Source organism: Akanthomyces muscarius, chromosome 2 (genome assembly GCF_028009165.1).
Source record: "Akanthomyces muscarius strain Ve6 chromosome 2, whole genome shotgun sequence".
Classification (NCBI taxonomy): Eukaryota; Fungi; Ascomycota; class Sordariomycetes; order Hypocreales; family Cordycipitaceae; genus Akanthomyces; species Akanthomyces muscarius.
This window is the reverse complement of record NC_079242.1, coordinates 3,365,690-3,383,505: the sequence shown is the minus strand read 5'-3', so window position 1 is coordinate 3,383,505 and position 17,816 is coordinate 3,365,690. Positions and strand designations below refer to the sequence as shown.

Below are 17,816 nucleotides of genomic sequence, written 5' to 3'. Positions count from 1 at the left end.
TAAGTCGGCACCGGCTCGGCCTCACGCGACGTCATTTAGCAGAGCCCGGCGCCGCCACCAAGGTTTTTTCGGCGGGCATAGCTTAAAAAAAATGGAAGGTGAAAAATAGAGGTGGAAGCTAAGGAACATTTTAGCAAAGACTAGTGAAAAAATCATTAGTCTCCATCGAGCAAGGGGTGTGCGCGCAGCAACGGCAACTTTCACATTTCGGAGCCGTGGACGGCAAGGCGGCCTAGAAGGGAAAGCCGGGGGGGTAGGGAAAGCCTCTTTTGCTTTGGGGCTCGCGCTGCAGATATTACCACCACCCTGAGATTGCTACAGGAAAGACGAAAATCCTGTGAGAAAGGAATGCTGGTAGGCTGGACCTCGTTTCTTTGGCAGGCGAGACCCGGATCTAGAGATGCCGATGCCTGCAGTGTGTAATAGTCCCATTTCCTAAAAGAGCGACGTGCAGGGCCACCGGTGTTGTTTTCGATAGCCTGGCAGCAGAGCAGAGCAGCGGCTCTTGTTTTTGGCTGGCATGTCGTCATGAAAGTGCTACGCTACGCTGGGGTGCGTTGACAGTGAGTACTACGTAGGCGGACGTCCGCGGAAGGAGCGCTTTGCCAATTGGTAGAATCTGAGCAAAAGAGCAACCTGCTTTTTTTTTTATAAAACCAAAAAGATTGACGGGGACGTCTACAGTGGGAAGAAATGAACGAGGCTGGCTGGCTGGCTGACACTCTGCTACAAATCGTGAGACACCTTTTACTGGTAGTTACATGGAGGGCCCGTGGCACCTGAAACTAGCCAGCGATTAGGTATTTCGCGGCGCGCATAGCAAGTTTCACGAATTTCGTGGTGGAAAAAGGGCAAGCCAGCCGGGTGAGCTACTGGTAGAAAAAAGCCGACTTTGCCGGGGTGGTGGTTGTTGTTTTGTGCCAAGACTTTTTGATTTATTTCGTCCTTTGATTGTGCGACGATCTTGATGTCACGCGATGGTTGGGATCGGGGGTCTCGTCTTGTTGTCCAAGACAAGGCGAGACAGGACTAAAAAAAAAAAAAAAGAATGCATCTCCGGCATGCGCGTGCTGCAGAAAAGGACCTTGGCCCCGTCGGTAGAATTGTGCCAAGAAGAGTTGTACATGGTAATAAAGTGAAGGGTGAGGTACTGCTAGTACGAAGGTAGGTTTTTTAATAATAAGCTTGGTTTGGCCGCTAGATCATCGAGATGAGCGGGCTAGGGGGGGGGGCGGATTCCTGTAAGGACGTGCATGCATAGCAAACCTACCCCGTCAAGTGACAATTTTGTGCCTCATCAGTACGTACACCTATATGGACCGTATATACAATTTGTATCCGTATGTTGCATGCCGCCCGCCGCGCTCAATAGTGCTGGGCGGGGGAGGCCAAAGGTTCCCCTTTCGACAAGGGAAGCGATAAGGCTCTCACGGGAGGCCCCCGGCTAGAGCGGCAGCAGAGTGGAAAGGAGAAAGGTGCCGAATGAAGCAGGGGATCTTCTCTGATAAGGAGCCAGATGTTTGCGTGAGTAAGATGAATGCCAGAAACTTGTTGCATCTTGTATTGCAGCTCTTGGAGGGGGATGGGCTCTTGGAGGCGAGGGAGGCTGTGTTGAGAGGGATGAAACCACATCCGGTGGCCAGAGATGCCGCCCATGAGTTTGGTTTGACGATGGAGACAAAGTATTCAATAGAGCAAGAAAAGGTATTTTAGCATGCATGTCTACCAGTAATGGGCAGCCGCTTACTCACGGCAGCGAGTGCTCTTACATGTCCGCAAAAGGCGACCAAGTGCGGCAGGTACAAAACACACGCACACAGCCTCTCTCACACTCTCATCATCGTAGAAATTATAATAAAAACACTCAAACTAAGATAAAAGATGAATAAAAACCTGGGGCGGAAGCCGGCACCACACCTTGTCTGTAAGCTTGCTTCGAACCCAAGCCGCTAGTGGCTTCTTCTGTTGCAGTCAGCCCATGGGGGTGTGTGTGGGTGTGGGTGTGGGTGTGGGTGTGGGGGAGGCCCTTCTCGCCGTGCCGATTTATCCAGCGGCTGACACGGCACGCTGCCAAAACAGGCGTCTTGGCCAAATTTAGAGTAGAGAATAGGCTATTGCGGTGCGGTGGTGGCGGGTTGGTGCTGCTGCCCTCTCGGTGTCTTTGGTGGTCTTGCACGCGGCGCGCGGTGCCTTGCTCGGCCGCCCATGGGGGGGGGGGTCTTGGCACGCATGCGATCGGCCGTCTTGTCGCTTGCCCGCTTCGGATTTTTAATATGCCACGGTATTGATCAAGCAACCCAGTCTTCAAGTCGGTGATTGCTGTGTCTTGCTGTGAGAGTTGATAGTCAAGTGTGATGCGTTGAAAGGCAGCTAAACGGTAGCGCTTTCTAGACAGTGTACTACCAGTACCAGCACAGTCTACGCATGTCAGCAGGCACAACGCCTCTGTCTACCAGCAGCCCCCCCAGCCCGTTCGTCGTCTGCTGTCTGCCTCTTTTTAACAAAGAAAAATATAAGCTTAGCTCGGCTGTGGCACGTACCCCTGCCTGCCCTTTTTTTATTCTTCTCTCTTTTTACTAGGTTGATCCCAGTAGTTTGTCCGTTCGTCTCTTCTGCCGTCGCGTCTTCATCGTCTATCCGTAGTCACTGTATCCGCTGTCCTCCAGTGGCTTGTACTCGCCTCATCTCTCTCAAAAAGACCTTGTGCTTCTTCTTCAAAGCTGCCCAAACACGCAAATTCACAACTAGAGCTCCGTTTCCAATGGTACGTGTCCTTGCGCTGCCGCAGAGCCTCCACCCGTTTTCCTCTGCTGGCCAGGCGTGGCGCCAGCCACACATGCTGGTACAAAGCAGAGTTACCCAGCCGTGCCCGGTAAATTGATTCGGCCGACACCTGGACGCGGCCACCCGAAGTCCTATACCCAACAGTGACATGTCCCCGCCATACTCCGTTGGTGGTGGTGCCTTGTATCTCGTCGTGCCAAGTCTACTATTCCCGGGAATGGGTGGGCGCCCCTCCTCCCCTGTTTCTGGGTTTTTAGTTTCTGGGCTGGCTCGCTGGCTCGCTCGCCCTCTCGCGCTCTTCAGGCTGGGACCCTCTCAACTCTGTTGCGAAAACGAGCCAAATAAAAGAGGGATTCCGCTCTTCCCGCTCTTTATTGCCTGGCTGTGCTGTGGCGTATCTACCTCCGCTCCGCGGGGAGGGACCTCGAGAGACAAAATTGTCAATAATGCCATCGGCATGTACTCGGATCATCTTGCGTGTATATGCATTCAACTATAAATCCTACATGCGCAGCTAATCTCTTTCCATGATGAGTCCAGTGTCGCATGGTGTCCTGCCCGTAGTCAGAGTCTACCTGCATCGCTTTCGATTTGCCGTTTGTTCGCTGCCAGGTTTCAAACCTACGTGCGTCAGGCGCCTATCGAAACGTGGCAGGTCAACTAGCAGCTTATCTTTTTGTGCTTAATTTTTGCCTTGTTTCCCGTGCCCGTCCGTTCGGCCCTCTGCCACCCCCTTGGTGCTTGTACTGCTTCACACTTGCAGTTCTGTGATGCACTACTCGGCATCTCCCAGCCGTTGGTGGGTGCGGCAAAGGCCAAGACCCCGTTTCTAATAAGGCTTGTTCTACGGATAGTAACGCGAACATTGAGTTTGTGCTTGCCCGACGCAGCCGTAGTCCTCGTGCTCTATTCTTTTTTCCCCTTCTTTCTTCTGTATAGTTGCGCGTCGACCAGCCGCCGACTCAATTGGCTTTGGGTTCGGCAGCATTGCAAATGACACGAGGCGAGTCGCGGACGAACCGCTATCAGTGCTGTAAGAAACTCGGCCTCTTTCTTTGCGTGCCCTGTCTCGTACAGCACACAGATGCAGGCCGCTCTGCAAACAGAAAGTTTGATACGCTGTCTGTATCACGGCTCGTAGATACGTAAACGTAAACGGTCCATGTGACAGTCACGGACCAAAGCCGGAAGAGACGGCTGCGAAGAAGCATACCAGGTAGCATATGACGGCTGATGGTGACTGATAACCACAGCAGTTTGAGTCGATGGCTTGCAATCTGCACTGGCACTGGCACTCAGTAGTTCCTGGACACACACCCCGCTCGCCCTCGCGCTCAGCACTGTCGCACCCCTACTTAGGGCTTGGTGACGATCTCTTGCTCAGTACGTCACGGTCAGTCTTTGGGTACTCTTGGCTCTCGGCACCTACATCCGAGTCGCTGTTCTTGGCAGACACACACGCACACGCACACGCACACACCAGGCAAGCATCCCTCGCGGTCGCGCCAGCAGAGCCACCGTAACATGGTGATGCAAAGGCAGAGCAGATTCCTGTTTCTGTGACGAGTTTGGCCTTTTGAGTTGGCAACGCTTGCTGCTGCTACAGAGCACTAGTTGTTTTCTGGAAGCAGCAGCTTGGCTGTTGCTCGTCTGCCCTGCTGTCGACGGTGGACGTAACGGTGCTGAGTAGAGCGAGGGCGTGCCAGAGAGAGAAAGATGCGGGCATTTCGCGTGCCGATTCATGCCATTCCGTGTGAGGGAGCCTGAGCCACCACCACCGTAACAGTGCCAGACACACACCCTTGATTAACTAGCGGCTTTCGCTGGCTGGCCCCCTGCTTCTCGCTGGCTGGCCCATCTACGCTTCTTTTGAGCCTTGTTTGCTGACTGGCGCGGGCTCATGCTCCATTTCGGAGGATTTGGGCAAGAGAGCGGCAAGTAGATTAACAAGAGAATAAGCAGAGCGAGCCGAAGAACCGCTTATGGGAGACGAATCGTCATCTCTACTGGTAGACTTGGCGGAGATGTCCAGATGATGTACGGTCTAGCTAGGTACGTGTTTGCAGACGGATAGCTCGGGGGCATTTTGGGGGGGGGGGGGCCTACAGGCGGCGTGAGCGCTGTAAATTGTCGACGTTGCTGCTTCAGCGGATGTGTCTGGGTGCAAGTGCCCTGAACAGCCCGCTGTAGCAAAGTGCGAGTGCGCCGTGGGAAACGAGCGCTGTACTGGTAGAGGGCAGAGGCGCACCCCCCGCCGCTTCATTTCGCCACGCCCCCCTTCGGACAAAGTTTCTGTATTATTTGATTTTAATAATTAATAAATTCTTGCCGCTTCCCTTTCCAATTACAACGAGTTTTAGTGCCGTGGGGCAGACTCAGTGCGGATCGGTTTTCACGGCATCTCTAGTGCCACAGGTGGCCCGCCAAAGTAAGCCCCGGCCTGCGCCAATGCCAATCCCATCCTGGCCAACGGCCGTGCCCGCACCGCAAACCACCTTGTGCTGGGCTGGGCTTGGCTTGGCCTTCGCCTGGGACCTTGCATTGGCAGGTAGGTAGGCAGATTATATATTATATCCAGTCGCTCCTCGGCCGCCGATCCGCCTTCTGAACCCTCCCTCTCTTCTTCCAACTCGATCTCTCGTATACTATCTATTCGCTTCTTCTTCTCTTAAACGTCTTCTCGTCGTCTAGCCAAATACCACCCACGCACCCACCCACCTCTTCAACTCCAAGCAACACGCAAACCACCAACTGCAAACACACCTCTCTACGCCTGCCGTTCTTCAAATGGGAATCACCACGCTAGTCCTCTCTCGACGACCCTGCCTGCTGCCTCAACTATAGCGAAACAAACAACATTCAGCCATTAGAAACCTCCACCGCCTAACACAAACTCTCCTACGACGACGGCGTCATCTTTGTCGCCGAATCTTCTTTACGCCACAAAGTTAAACGACCTCGGCCTCTGATCAAAGTCCGAAATTGTTACAAAGACAAATTTATCGACCCTAGCAACCAATATAAAAGGCCCTGCTGCCCCGAACAGCAGACGACGCAATGGAAACTGTTCCTTCAGAAAAGATGGAGACGTACCATGGTTACGTACGGACGCCCGCCGATGCCATCAAGCTGTTCGAGGCCTGCCGTCTAGGCCTGCTCCCTCGTGTACAGCGACGCCTCTCCGAAAAGGAACGCCAGTCGATTCGCTCCGGATCAGTCTTTGTCTGGGACGAGCGAGAAGCCGGCATGCGAAGATGGACCGACGGCAAGTCCTGGAGCGCTTCCCGCGTCTCTGGTAGCTTCCTTACATACAGAGAGATGGAGGGTAAGCGAGGCGGCGGCTTTGGAACCGGCCGCCGCGCTGGCAAGGATGGCCGCATTAGCGACGATGATATCGATGACGGCGAGCCCGAGGGCTACCGCTACAAGGCCGACGGTCTCATGAAGCAGTCCTTTAGCATCACCACCTCCAGCAACCAACACCTTCACCTGATCTCCTACTATGCTCGCCCCCAGTCCGGCCAGGCCGAGCTGGTCCAGCCTACAAATGATCCCAACCTGCGCAGCATCGTCCCTGTCAAGGGCATGTACCCCGAGTCCAGCATGGGCGAGGCCAACCAGACTCCTGCCCTGACCCGCGCTCCCATGCAGCAGCCTCCCTACATGATTGCTCCTCAGCATCATCCTCACCAGCAAGCGTACGCCCACTATGGGCAGCCTGGCTACGGCTGGCCTCCTTCACCTGCTGCCACGCCCCCTTATAGCCACTACACCGCCGCGCCTTACGCTCCTGCTGGCCTTCCTCTGCAGGCCCGTCACTCTCACCAACAGCCATCCGGCTATGCTCCTCCCCCTTCCGCTCACGGCGCCCACCCTCCACACTACTCATACCCTGCCCACTACGAGGCCTCGCTACCTCCGCTGCACAGCACTCCCAAGACTGCCTCGCCTTACCAGGGCTTCCCTGGCCGTCTGTCCCCTCCTCACGAGCCTCTGCCTCACAAGGAGCATGCTCTGGCTGCCATCGACCACCGTGGTTCGCTAAGCAAGGGCCCCCTCCCTGCTCTCAACTCAGTGACCAACGCTGGCTCTCCCCAGGTTGGTGCCGGCACCCCGCCTACGAGACATGCCAGTGTGAGCCCGCCTCGCACTGCCAACTCGGACCTGCCCAACATCAATGGCCACCGCCCCAGTCTGAGCTCTATTCTGCATCCTACTCCTGCCGCGAGCGAGTCTGGCAGCGTCAGCGGACACAGCAGTCCTAGGAACAACAGCATCATGAGCGTCGATAAGCTCTGTGGCAACGAGGATACGCGAGCGCTTAGAATGCTTGACCGCCGATTCTGCGTATAGACATTCTATTTTTATATTCCTCACTTTTGTCTTTTGTACTAGCATAGCGTAGCGTTTGGGATTGTTCATCAGAAAGGTGCGCTAAGCCGCCTCCTGATTTGGCTGATTGATTATGTTGCTTGGGATCTTGATATCCTCAAGTCATTCGTATATAGACATTGTGAATCAAGTTAACTACTTGTTGTACAAACACATCTCGCCTGTGATTAAGCACGTCTTGCGTAATACTCCGACCAATATCGGACTCTGTCTTCGGTGTAACCAGGCAAGATATGGTCTCTTACGTTGATGGGCATGCGCACGTGCAAAGTCATAACTTTCCTCGTGAGGTGATTGTGCAGACTGCACCCCTTTGGCTTGAAATCAAAACCAAACCCGTGATTTTCTTTGTACATGTGAAGAGCTTTAGGTCTATGATAAAGTTCTGGCGATGCCTCTTCTACCAAACTCACAATTGAGCTAGATTGTATAAACATCTTCAACATTTACCGTCTTCATACTTGTTCAGACGCATCCTAACCCGTACATGACGGCTTTTGCCTCTGTGAACTCTGCTTCAGCCGCGAACGTAGTCTAGAACAATAATAACCCAGCCACATGGAGCACCGCCACATGCAAAGCTAAAATTTGAGAAAAAGATGACACTAGGCCGTCACAAGGCGACGAGTCGTCATATATATTGCCAGATTCTCGACGTAGCCGCGAGAGGAGCTGAATCGGATCTTGTTCACGCAGGGGCCGGCGTCAAGCCACATAACTTTAACCCATAAAAATGGAAAGCGTGCGACATGCAAACGCGGCTGAACAGAAGAATCATGACTTTACATAAGATGGTAAAGTTCTCATCGCTTGTGTGTTGAATGGACAAAGAAAACCAGAAATCTCGTGGTGCTCCCGAGGCCAACTTTGACACGTCGCCTGCCTTTTACTTTGTGACGCTGCGACACTGCAATCGGATGTAAGGAATGCTTTTCCCGCTCCTCAGTGTGTGTAGACATAGTTCTCGCTCCTAATAGATCTAATTTAAGAATTTCACTGGTGTTGCCTTTGCCAGGCCAACATCTGAAGCAGCTCCAAGCTTGTTATTCCCGCGGTGGCCCATTCGATTAATCACTACCGGGTAGGCTACTTTGTGTTGGTAGAAAAAGGCGTAGCACGGGCCCCGCTGCATAGTTGTTCCGGCCTGTCGCGCCGCGCTGGACCAGCAATCAAGCTACACTTAATGTCGCGGCTCTCATTGAAGGCCTTCATAGCGACGACACATTAGGATTGTCACCATCGGGCTTGCCCACTAGTTGCTCTCTTCTCCGTGCTTCCATGACACCTCCTAGTCCGCCAATCCCGCATACGATGACGTGACATGCACTAGACAGCCCGGATAAAGACGAATCGCAAACAATCAATTCGAATCGCCTCTGGCGACGCCTGCGGGCTCCCCCACCGCAACAATGTTCACGTTTTGCTCCCTCCAGGGTGCGCAGTCCGAGTCGCTGGCATCGCAGTCCCTGCTGGAGCTCGATGGTGGCGTCAAGGTGCTCGTAGACCTCGGGTGGGACGAATCATTCGACGTGGCCAAGCTCGAGGAGCTGGAAAAGTAGGCATCTTCGCGAAAAAGCTCCTCTCCCCAAAGCTATTGCTAAACAGTCCACGGCAGACAAGTCCCGACCCTCTCCCTCATCCTGCTGACGCATGCGACCGCCTCCCACCTCGCCGCCTACGCACACTGCTGCAAGAACATCCCCCTCTTCACGCGCATCCCCGTCTACGCGACTCGACCCGTCATCGACCTCGGCCGTACCCTCACGCAGGACCTCTACTCGTCGACCCCCGCTGCGGCCACAACAATCCCGCCGTCTGCGCTCTCCGCGTCCGTTTATGCCTACGCGCAAACGACAGCGGCAGCGCACAACCTGCTCCTGCAGTCCCCGAACACTGAAGAGATTGCGCGCTACTTCTCCCTCATCCAGCCGCTCAAGTATTCGCAGCCGCACCAACCGCTGCCGTCGCCCTTTTCGCCGCCGCTCAACGGTCTCACAATCACCGCCTACAACTCGGGCCACACGCTCGGCGGTACCATCTGGCACATCCAGCACGGGCTCGAGTCCATCGTCTACGCCGTCGACTGGAACCAGGCGAGGGAGAATGTCTTTGCGGGCGCGGCCTGGCTGGGCGGCGCCGGCGGCGGTGGCGCGCAGGTCATTGAGCAGCTGCGCAAGCCGACGGCACTGATCTGCAGCAGTCGCGGTGCGGAGAGGAATGCGCAGGCCGGCGGTCGCACCAAGCGCGACGAGCAGCTGCTCGAAACGATCAAGGCGGCGGTCGTCAAGGGCGGCACCGTCTTGATCCCGGTAGACTCGAGTGCGCGCGTGCTCGAGCTGGCATATCTACTAGAACACGCATGGCGGACAGATTCCACATCGGTAAATGGCGTTTTAAAAGCTGCAAAGCTCTACTTGGCAGGTCGAAATATGGCGAGTACCATGCGCTACGCACGGAGTATGCTAGAGTGGATGGATGACAGCATCGTACAAGAGTTCGAGGCCTTTGCGGAAGGCCAGAAGAAGACGAATGGAGCCAGCGACAGGAAGGTTGGTGGTCCGTTTGATTTTAGATTTATGCGTCTGCTGGATCGCAAAGCACAAATCGCAAAGCTTCTCTCGACGGTTGTGCATCATGACGAGTCGCATGGGCGTGTGATTCTAGCGAGCGATACTAGCATGGATTGGGGATTCTCTAAAGATCTGCTCCGAGGCCTGGCGTCGGATCCGAACAATGTTGTGGTCCTCACCGATAAGCCTGGCCTGGCGCAAGAAAGCGGCCCATCCATAGCCAGAACGCTATGGAGCCTGTGGAAAGAGCGCAAGGACGGAGTTGCTACAGAACAAACGACAACAGGCGACGTTATCGAGTACGTCAACACAGGCGGCTATGACTTGGAGATTCGCGATGCCAAGCGTGAGCCCCTAGAAGGCGAGGAGTTGACCGCATATCAACAATGGCTTGCCACACAACGGCAGCTCCAGGCTACACAGCAGACCGTCGGCGCCGACGGCATGGAGGCATCTGCCGACGTCGTCGACGATGTATCCTCAGAATCCTCGTCAGACTCGGAAGACGAGGACGGCCAGCAACAAGGCAAGGCACTGAATGTGTCCGCTGCTCTTGGCCAAGCGGGCCGCAAGAACGTGGTTCTCAAAGACGAGGATCTCGGTATTAGCATATTAATCAAGAAGAAGGGAGTCTACGATTTCGACTCACGCGGGAAACGCGGCCGTGAACGATCTTTCCCCATTGCGGTGCGCAGAAAGAGAAACGACGACTTTGGCGAGCTGATTCGGCCAGAAGACTATCTCCGCGCCGAAGAGAAAGAAGACGACGCCGTCGACGGCCCGAATGCCGCTGCCGATGATGAAAACCTGGGCAAGAAGCGCAAGTGGGACGATGTCCAAGGCGCCGGCGCCAACAAGAAGCCGCAGCTTGGCAGAGGCGTCGCCGGTGGCGCGTTTGCAGGCGACGGCGGCGAGGACGGCAACATGACGGGCATGCAGGATGGCTTTGAGCCGGACGAACTGGATGCCGCCGAGGATGTCCAGACCGACGAGCCGGACGGCCCTTGCAAGCTGATTTACACCACAGAAACCGTCGCCGTCAACCTGCGCATCGCCTACGTCGACTTTGCCGGCCTGCACGACAAGCGCAGTCTCAACATGCTGATTCCGCTCATCCAGCCGCGCAAGCTCATCCTCACTGCGGGCACGCGCGAGGAGACGTTGGCGCTGGCGCAGGACTGCCGCGCCATCCTCGGTGCCGATGCTGCTGGGGGCGGCGAAAAGGGCGCCGGCAGCAGTGCCGACGTCTACACACCCGAAATCGGCGCCATCGTGGACGCCAGCGTCGACACGAGCGCCTGGGTCGTCAAGCTGGCCGACTCGCTCGTCAAGAAGCTCAAGTGGCAAAACGTGCGCGGCCTGGGCATCGTCACCGTCTCTGGGCAGCTCTTCGCCGCCGCCGCCGCCGCTGCTGCCGCCGCCGCCGGCAGTGGAACCACAAACGAAGACGCCGAAGACGAAGACGCGGCCAACAAGCGCCAAAAGACGAGCGACTCCCTGGCGCTCACGACGACGCACTCGGCCGTGGTCGCCGCGGCGCCGGGCGTCATGCCGACGCTCGACGTGGTGACGGCCAGCCTCGCGGCGGTGGCGCGCACGGCCGCGCCGCCGCTGCACGTGGGCGACCTGCGCCTCGCGGACCTGCGGCGCGCGATGCAGGGCGCGGGCCACGCGGCCGAGTTTCGCGGCGAGGGCATGCTCGTCGTCGACGGCGCCGTCGTCGTGCGCAAGACGGCCGAGGGCCAGGTCGAGGTGGAGAGCGTGGGCCTGCCGGTCGCAGGCCGGAGGAGCACGCTGCACGAGGTCAAGAGGGCCATTTACGACAACTTGGCCGTGGTGGCCGGCGCATGAAGATGGGGGGACAAGGAAAATGTAACTTTTGGGGAGGGATGCGGGAAAAGGCATGTACAATAATTAGAGCGGTTGATATCTACGATAGAAAATCATGCGAATCACAGCGGTTCATTGTAGTAATAGGCTGAATACCGACTACAACGACATTGTACTGATTAGTACGACAGCGTACTGGCTTCTACCAGCCGTGCGCTTCTTCAGATGCGGCACTGCTTCGTGAAGACGACGTTCGATATGTAATGAGTAGCAAAAGTCAGCAGAGAGAGAGAAAAAAATGATGTCATGTTTCGTTTAGAAAAAGTAACACACTGCGGGCGGTTTTCTATGCGTTTAGCCCCAGCTCAATCAAATCCAGTATACATTGCCACCACTTCGCCTTTTCCGTCCTTGACAATAATAAAAACACTATAGATACAACGTGTTACATGACACGCGCGCCGCATCCTATTCCAAAGATGTGCCTCTGAGAATCGTCAGCACAAGCCCTTTGTGTTCTTGAATAACCCAGGTCCGGCCATTGCGCGGTCAATACCGCGGAATCACGCTGTGATGACCAAAACCGGGGGGAGGTAATATACTCCATACAGCAGTGTACTTCGTGCCTACTGCCATATTTGGGTAGTCTTGACAAGGTTGGTCGCACGAGCAGAAAAGCCCAGAGCGCCACGTGGGTTTCGCCCCGGCGCGGCGTTCGACTGTGTAGCCGAAAGAAGCAACGGAAGCATTTCCCGAGTCAGGCAACACTAGACGAGCACAACATCGTGGAAGCGCTCTGCCAGACTGTCATCGCGTGTGACGAGACACCATGCCGAGATGGCACCGCACCGGACCCCTTTGGCGACAAAATTACTCTTACGGCACAAACTTTTGGATCGCCCTTCTCAACAGTCGCAGCGTTCGAAATGGCGTGGAAAGGGTACCACATCACGAACGTTGGTGACGCCAGTGAGGTAGCTGAGAAGTCGGTCGAAGCCGAGTCCGAAGCCGCCGTGCGGTGGGCACCCCCATCGCCGCAAGTCCAGATACCAAGAGAGGTTGTTGCTTCCGGGTTGGCGGGGATTAGGCACAGGTAACCCGTGTAACCTCATGCTCTCCTCCAGCTCCGGCAAGCGATGCTCGCGCATGGAGCCTCCCGCAAGCTCGCCGAGACCGGGCACCAGGAGGTCAAAGCAGTCGACAGTTTGGCCTTGGGCCGGCGATTCGGTCGCTTTGAGCATGTAGAAAGCCTTGATCTCGCGAGGGTACTGTGTGATAAAGATGGGGAGGTAAGCATCGTTTGCTTCGTCGTAGCCGATCTTTTCGGCAAGAAACTTTTCGTGCTCTGACTGGAGTCCAGCACCCCACACAGGTCTATGGTCGAATTGATCCGCTACCGGTTGCAGCAGCTCAATAGCCTCCGTGTATGTGAGCCTTGGCCATGCCTTTGTTGTCATCATGCCGTTCCACCGGCGTGTGAGGACCTCGGCACTCTCGAGATCCTCAAAGGCCAGCTTCTCGGCACGTTCCTTGGCGTCCAGTCTATTGTATTCTAGCTCTTTGGCTGCACGAAGGTCCTTTAGACCGGTTGTGAGCGACACGAGCATCCTTTGGGCCAGGTCCATGACATCATCCATGCTATTCACGAAGCTCATCTCTGCCTCTAGCATTTGGAATTCGCTGAGATGCCGAGATGTGTCGCTCTTTTCGGCTCTAAAGGTAGGAGACAATGTCCAAACATCGCCGAGGGCTTGGGCTAAAGACTCGAGATGCAGCTGCGTCGACACTGTGAGGTACTTGGGGTCTCTAAAGAAATGACCTTTGCCAGCGGCCTGCACCATGAAAGCCTCTCCAGCTCCCTCGCAATCTGATGAGGTAATGATAGGTGGATGTGTTTGCTGAAACTGCTCGCGAAAGAAGAACTGCGTCAAAAGGGCAGTGGCGTCAGAGCGAAAGCGCAAAAGGGTGCTATTCATCGGGGTGCGAGATCGCAGATGTGAGATTGTCCGCAAACTTTCGGGAGTTTGATACTTATTTTGTATAGGATATGTCTGGAGGGTTGAATGAGAACATGTTTTTCAGTGACGAGTGCACCGTGACAAGCTTCCTACCTGCGGATTTGAAGAACCTAGAATGTCGACTTGCTGAACTTGGAGTTCATACGCAGCTGGTTCAGACATGGGCAACTCCTCGGTGGAAGAAGCCGGTTGGCTGTGCTTGATCTCGGACCCGTCTTTCCAGGTTCCAAGAAAGCGGACTGCCGAGCCTGGGCGGATGCTGCGTTGCAGTGTGTGGTTAGCAGCTGGTACGCATTGAGACGATTATGCAGGCGGACAAACTCTGTAGCAAGTGACTTGTCGACCACGGCCTGAACTGGGCGCATGGAAGAACCGTCTGTCACATCGACAAACCGAACGCCGGCGCTCTTCCTAACCGACCTCACCCAGCCACAGACCTGGACGTCTGAGACAGGCTGGGCTGACTGGAATTCTTTGAGATCTGCGATGGTCTTGACACGGGCAGGTCTGTCTCCTTGAATAGACACCGAGTATGCTCGTCGCGTTGCGGCATATCGATACCACTGAGGCCCGCGAAGGGCACGGGCTGCAAGCATGGTACGGCTCACAGCACTTGGGGGACGTGATATCTCATGAATTAGCAGTGTCAGGGGTCTCGAGTCTGTGAGGTTGCAAGAGCAGCTGGCAGCGTGTGGCTGAGGATCAATCGGAAGCAACAGCCGTCAGAAAGAATGTCACGGAGTACAAATACATAAACGTGATGAAAGCTGTTGTGCTGTAGTGGATGTCGTGGGCGTGGCCCGTCGTCGACCGGGTTGAGGAAAAATGGTGATTCCGGTGGATGCCTTGTGCCTGGCACCTGGCTACCTCATTACCGTGAGGCCGCACTGGCGGTGCTGTTGGGCGTTCGTCCAGGGGCCACGGCACGGTACACCGAGGGCTGGTCCGCTGTAGCCACAACTTGTGTACCTATCTACAGTGGGTACGCCGCAGGAACTGGCACTGGGCCGGAACAGGTGCTGAAGCTCTCGTGCTCGTGGGCCAGGTCATGGCTACATACCTAGGTAAGGTACCAAAGGCACGGAACTTGCCGCAGCAGCCGCCGATGCCCGTTTGACAGCTGTCTGTCCTGCATTTACTGTGGCTTCGAGCGATGTATCACTATTTCCCTGAATTCAATGTCTATCATTGTCTGTGAGCAGACCGGCGGCGAACGACGGGCAAGCGCCTCCATCGTTTTAGCGGCGACGATGGGCCTAGATGCGCTAAAAGGCCCCTCAAGGGAAGGTGGCTGCAATTGCTACCTACCGAGTACACCCGCCTGCAACTGCTGCTGGGGCCTGCAGGAACCAGCGGCGAACTGCGCCATGGCCCCCGTAAAAGTCTCTCTTTATTATTAATTTGTATTTGTATTTTTATTTTTATTTTTATTTATCAATTTAGAAGGAGCCAACTACAGCAAGTTTCTGCAGCTCCAACTTAGCCTTGTTGTCTCCGCTAGCTGTCTTAGCACACCAAATCTGCTGTGTTGTCTGGCTCGTGGCTCCTTGCTCGTGGCTCCGTTTGCGTGGCAAGTGGCTTCTTCACACCACAACTTCCCTGGCTTACCAGTAGATGCAACTTGCTCGACCTTGTCCACCATCAGCCAACTAGGTTTCTCCTCAACAGATAAGCTAGACCAGCATGTGTACCATCAGTACCTAGGCGTACGTTGTCCTGCTAAATCATCCACCGCTAGTTCATAGCCATTAGCTAGGGAGCCACTAAGGACGGCGTCCCTTCGCACCGACTGCACCAAACCCCGCCAGTGTCGACACAAGCCTTGCCGACTCCAATGCGCAATGCCCATCAAAGCCGACTTTGGACATCAGTTCGCCTAGAGGCAATACTAGCAAGCTCGCAAACATGTTGGCTTTTCCTTCGGGTCGCTCACCCGTTTGACTTTATGTACCTACTGTACGGAGTATACCAGTACTGGCACCTACCCGGCGGCCGCCCACGCTCAACCATTTTGTCGGCTGTTGTCTCAGGCCGTCTCAGATTACCGCTCGAATTAGCCGGGTCGCAGAACACGCAAACCATTCTTCGCCAGATGCCGAACCGTCAACAACGGCCGGGCAAACGCCATTCAACTTAACCCTGTCGACGGATCGCCCTGACCACACAGACACACACCCTCCCTCCCTCCCTCCCTCTCCTCCACTTCCCGCTGCACCGCCTAATCTTGCCCGCGTGTTGGACAGGGCGAGATGATGTGCCACAGATCTTTGCCAGGGTGCGGCTAGACCTGCAACAGATGTCACCCTCTGCTCCTCAGTAGTCAAGCCATGCATGTGTGGACGAGTGAGTGTGGCAGGCAAGGAGGGTCTTGTCTGTCCGGCCTTGACCTGACCTAGACTGCTCGGTGGCAGTCGCTGCCGGCCTCGCATTCCGCCTTTGCTACCAACCTTTTTTGCCTACTAGTACGCCGCCGACGCTGCTCTGCGCTTCCGCCACCTACCTGGTCGGAGTTGTCTGAGATGATGCCAGCTTCGACTTGTCCCCCCGTCACATCTCGCAACCATGCAGCCTTTGCCTGCTGCCCGCCCAATCTCCAGAGTGGGCTGCCCACCATGGCAATGGCTCGTCGAACCCCTCTCGACAACACCTCGGCCTACACCTGCTGCCTCCTCAGTCCCGCCAACCTGGATGCCGATGCTCTCGTGCGTCTGCAGGCCCCCCAGTGTTTTTGTCTCGCCACCAAGACAGGCATTCGCAACCAGCTTCTCGTACATGGGGCTTCTTGTGCATGTAGAAGCAATGCAACTAACTGCCCCATGCCCGTCTTTTCTCGCATCGAGCCCTGCCCCTGCCACGCTTCTAGCTCGCTTGTCGGGTTGCTCCAAAACAGTAGCGGTATACTTGGCCCGTTTTCGACTTATTGTGCTGCGTGACAGGTCTTTGTCTCTCTCTCACTGCTCGCTTCGCCATTGCTTTGCTTCCGTTGGCCGGCATCGAACATGCACCACGCGCGCAACACAAGTCACTGCCACACGCTCCTCATATGCTATATAAAGACTTTGCTGTCACCTCACTTGCAAATGTTATCTTTATAAGTTTTCTTGAAAGTTTATTGCAAGAGTGTATTGCCATCATCATTGCTGCACTTATACAAACGCTACGCCTGTTTAGCAAGATGGGTTCCAGCAAAACTGGCCGAAGTAGCCGTCCAAAGCCGTCCGACGTCGCCTTGGACACGAAGCGCAACTTTATTCCGCTGCTCAATGCCAGCTACGCCGACTCATATCCGCCTTATTCCATTCTCTACAGAGAGCCTCTCCTGCAGTTGCCCGTCAAGCGGCGGGCGAGTATCCGCCCGCCATTCTTCCGCGTCGAGCACGGCGACCCCGTCATGAGAGCCATTCACTATGCCTCCGTGGACTCGCAAGCGAGCGAAAGCACAGGGGGGCCTCGAATTCGCATTCCATTTATCTGTGCTGCTAATGAGCGCCGACCTGGCGGCGATTGGGAAATCGGCTCCCTCCTCTACGAAGAGAAGCTGTGCAGGCGCAGCAATCTGTGGGCAACCCTCTCAACGCCGCTACCGCAAACTGGGGAAGAGACCAACTATCCAATTCCATCGACTGGGGGGGTGTTTTCTGATGCTGTAGTCGTCTGCCGTGGGCCCCATGACCGTTACGAGAAGCTTGACCGCTGGTACGACTTGCCAGTGCTATCAATGCCACCAACCCGTTGGCCGAGGCTTAAGGACAATGGAACATCCTACTCGTTCGAAGCCGAGCGCCAACAAATGAAGGACAAGATTCGGGGTGCTCTGCGAATATGTCACTATAATGGCTATGATCGCGTCGTTGTTGGAGATTTTGGCTTGGGTAACGGCTGTCGCAATCCACCACAGCAGCTGGCCGAAATTTGGCGTGAAGTTCTCCTCTTCGATCCCGATCTTCGCGGCCAGTTTGTCTATGTCATGTTCATCTTCGAAGACGCTACACTGAACACGACAGAGTACATCCTGGAAGAGTTGATAAAAAAAGAGCAAAAGTCAAGGACATATTCAAAAGGCGACTTGAACTCGCTCCTGCGACACGCGCCTACCGACATGTCCATCTTTGAGAGGGTATTTGATGCAAGCGAGATCGAGCGCGTCATTAGCGAGCCAGACCCTCGGTACGGCCTCCAGATGATCACCAGCTGAGCCAGTCCATATGCCTGCGCAGCTAGC

The 17,816-nt window shown here is 55.4% G+C and overlaps 4 protein-coding genes across 4 annotated transcripts; 3 read left to right on the top strand and 1 right to left on the bottom strand.

Moving 5' to 3' along the window:
- Positions 1-5,841: 5,841 nt before the first annotated feature.
- On the top strand, positions 5,842-7,137 carry LMH87_004253 (uncharacterized protein; the record flags this gene model as incomplete). The annotated part of the gene is made up of 1 exon (XM_056195443.1): positions 5,842-7,137. The coding sequence occupies one exon, from the start codon at positions 5,842-5,844 to the stop codon at positions 7,135-7,137; it is 1,296 nt and encodes a 431-aa protein (XP_056049071.1).
- Positions 7,138-8,585: 1,448 nt separating this feature from the next.
- LMH87_004252 (uncharacterized protein) lies at positions 8,586-11,597 on the top strand (the record flags this gene model as incomplete). The annotated part of the gene is made up of 2 exons (XM_056195442.1): positions 8,586-8,731; positions 8,792-11,597. The coding sequence occupies 2 exons, from the start codon at positions 8,586-8,588 to the stop codon at positions 11,595-11,597; spliced, it is 2,952 nt and encodes a 983-aa protein (XP_056049070.1).
- An 884-nt stretch (positions 11,598-12,481) lies between these two features.
- On the bottom strand, positions 12,482-14,190 carry LMH87_004251 (uncharacterized protein; the record flags this gene model as incomplete). The annotated part of the gene is made up of 3 exons (XM_056195441.1): positions 12,482-13,627; positions 13,688-13,853; positions 13,916-14,190. The coding sequence occupies 3 exons, from the start codon at positions 14,188-14,190 to the stop codon at positions 12,482-12,484; spliced, it is 1,587 nt and encodes a 528-aa protein (XP_056049069.1).
- Positions 14,191-16,769: 2,579 nt separating this feature from the next.
- LMH87_004250 (uncharacterized protein) lies at positions 16,770-17,789 on the top strand (the record flags this gene model as incomplete). Its single annotated transcript, XM_056195440.1, has 1 exon — positions 16,770-17,789. One exon carries the CDS (start codon positions 16,770-16,772, stop codon positions 17,787-17,789), a length of 1,020 nt encoding a protein of 339 aa, XP_056049068.1.
- Between the last annotated feature and the right edge of the window lie 27 nt (positions 17,790-17,816).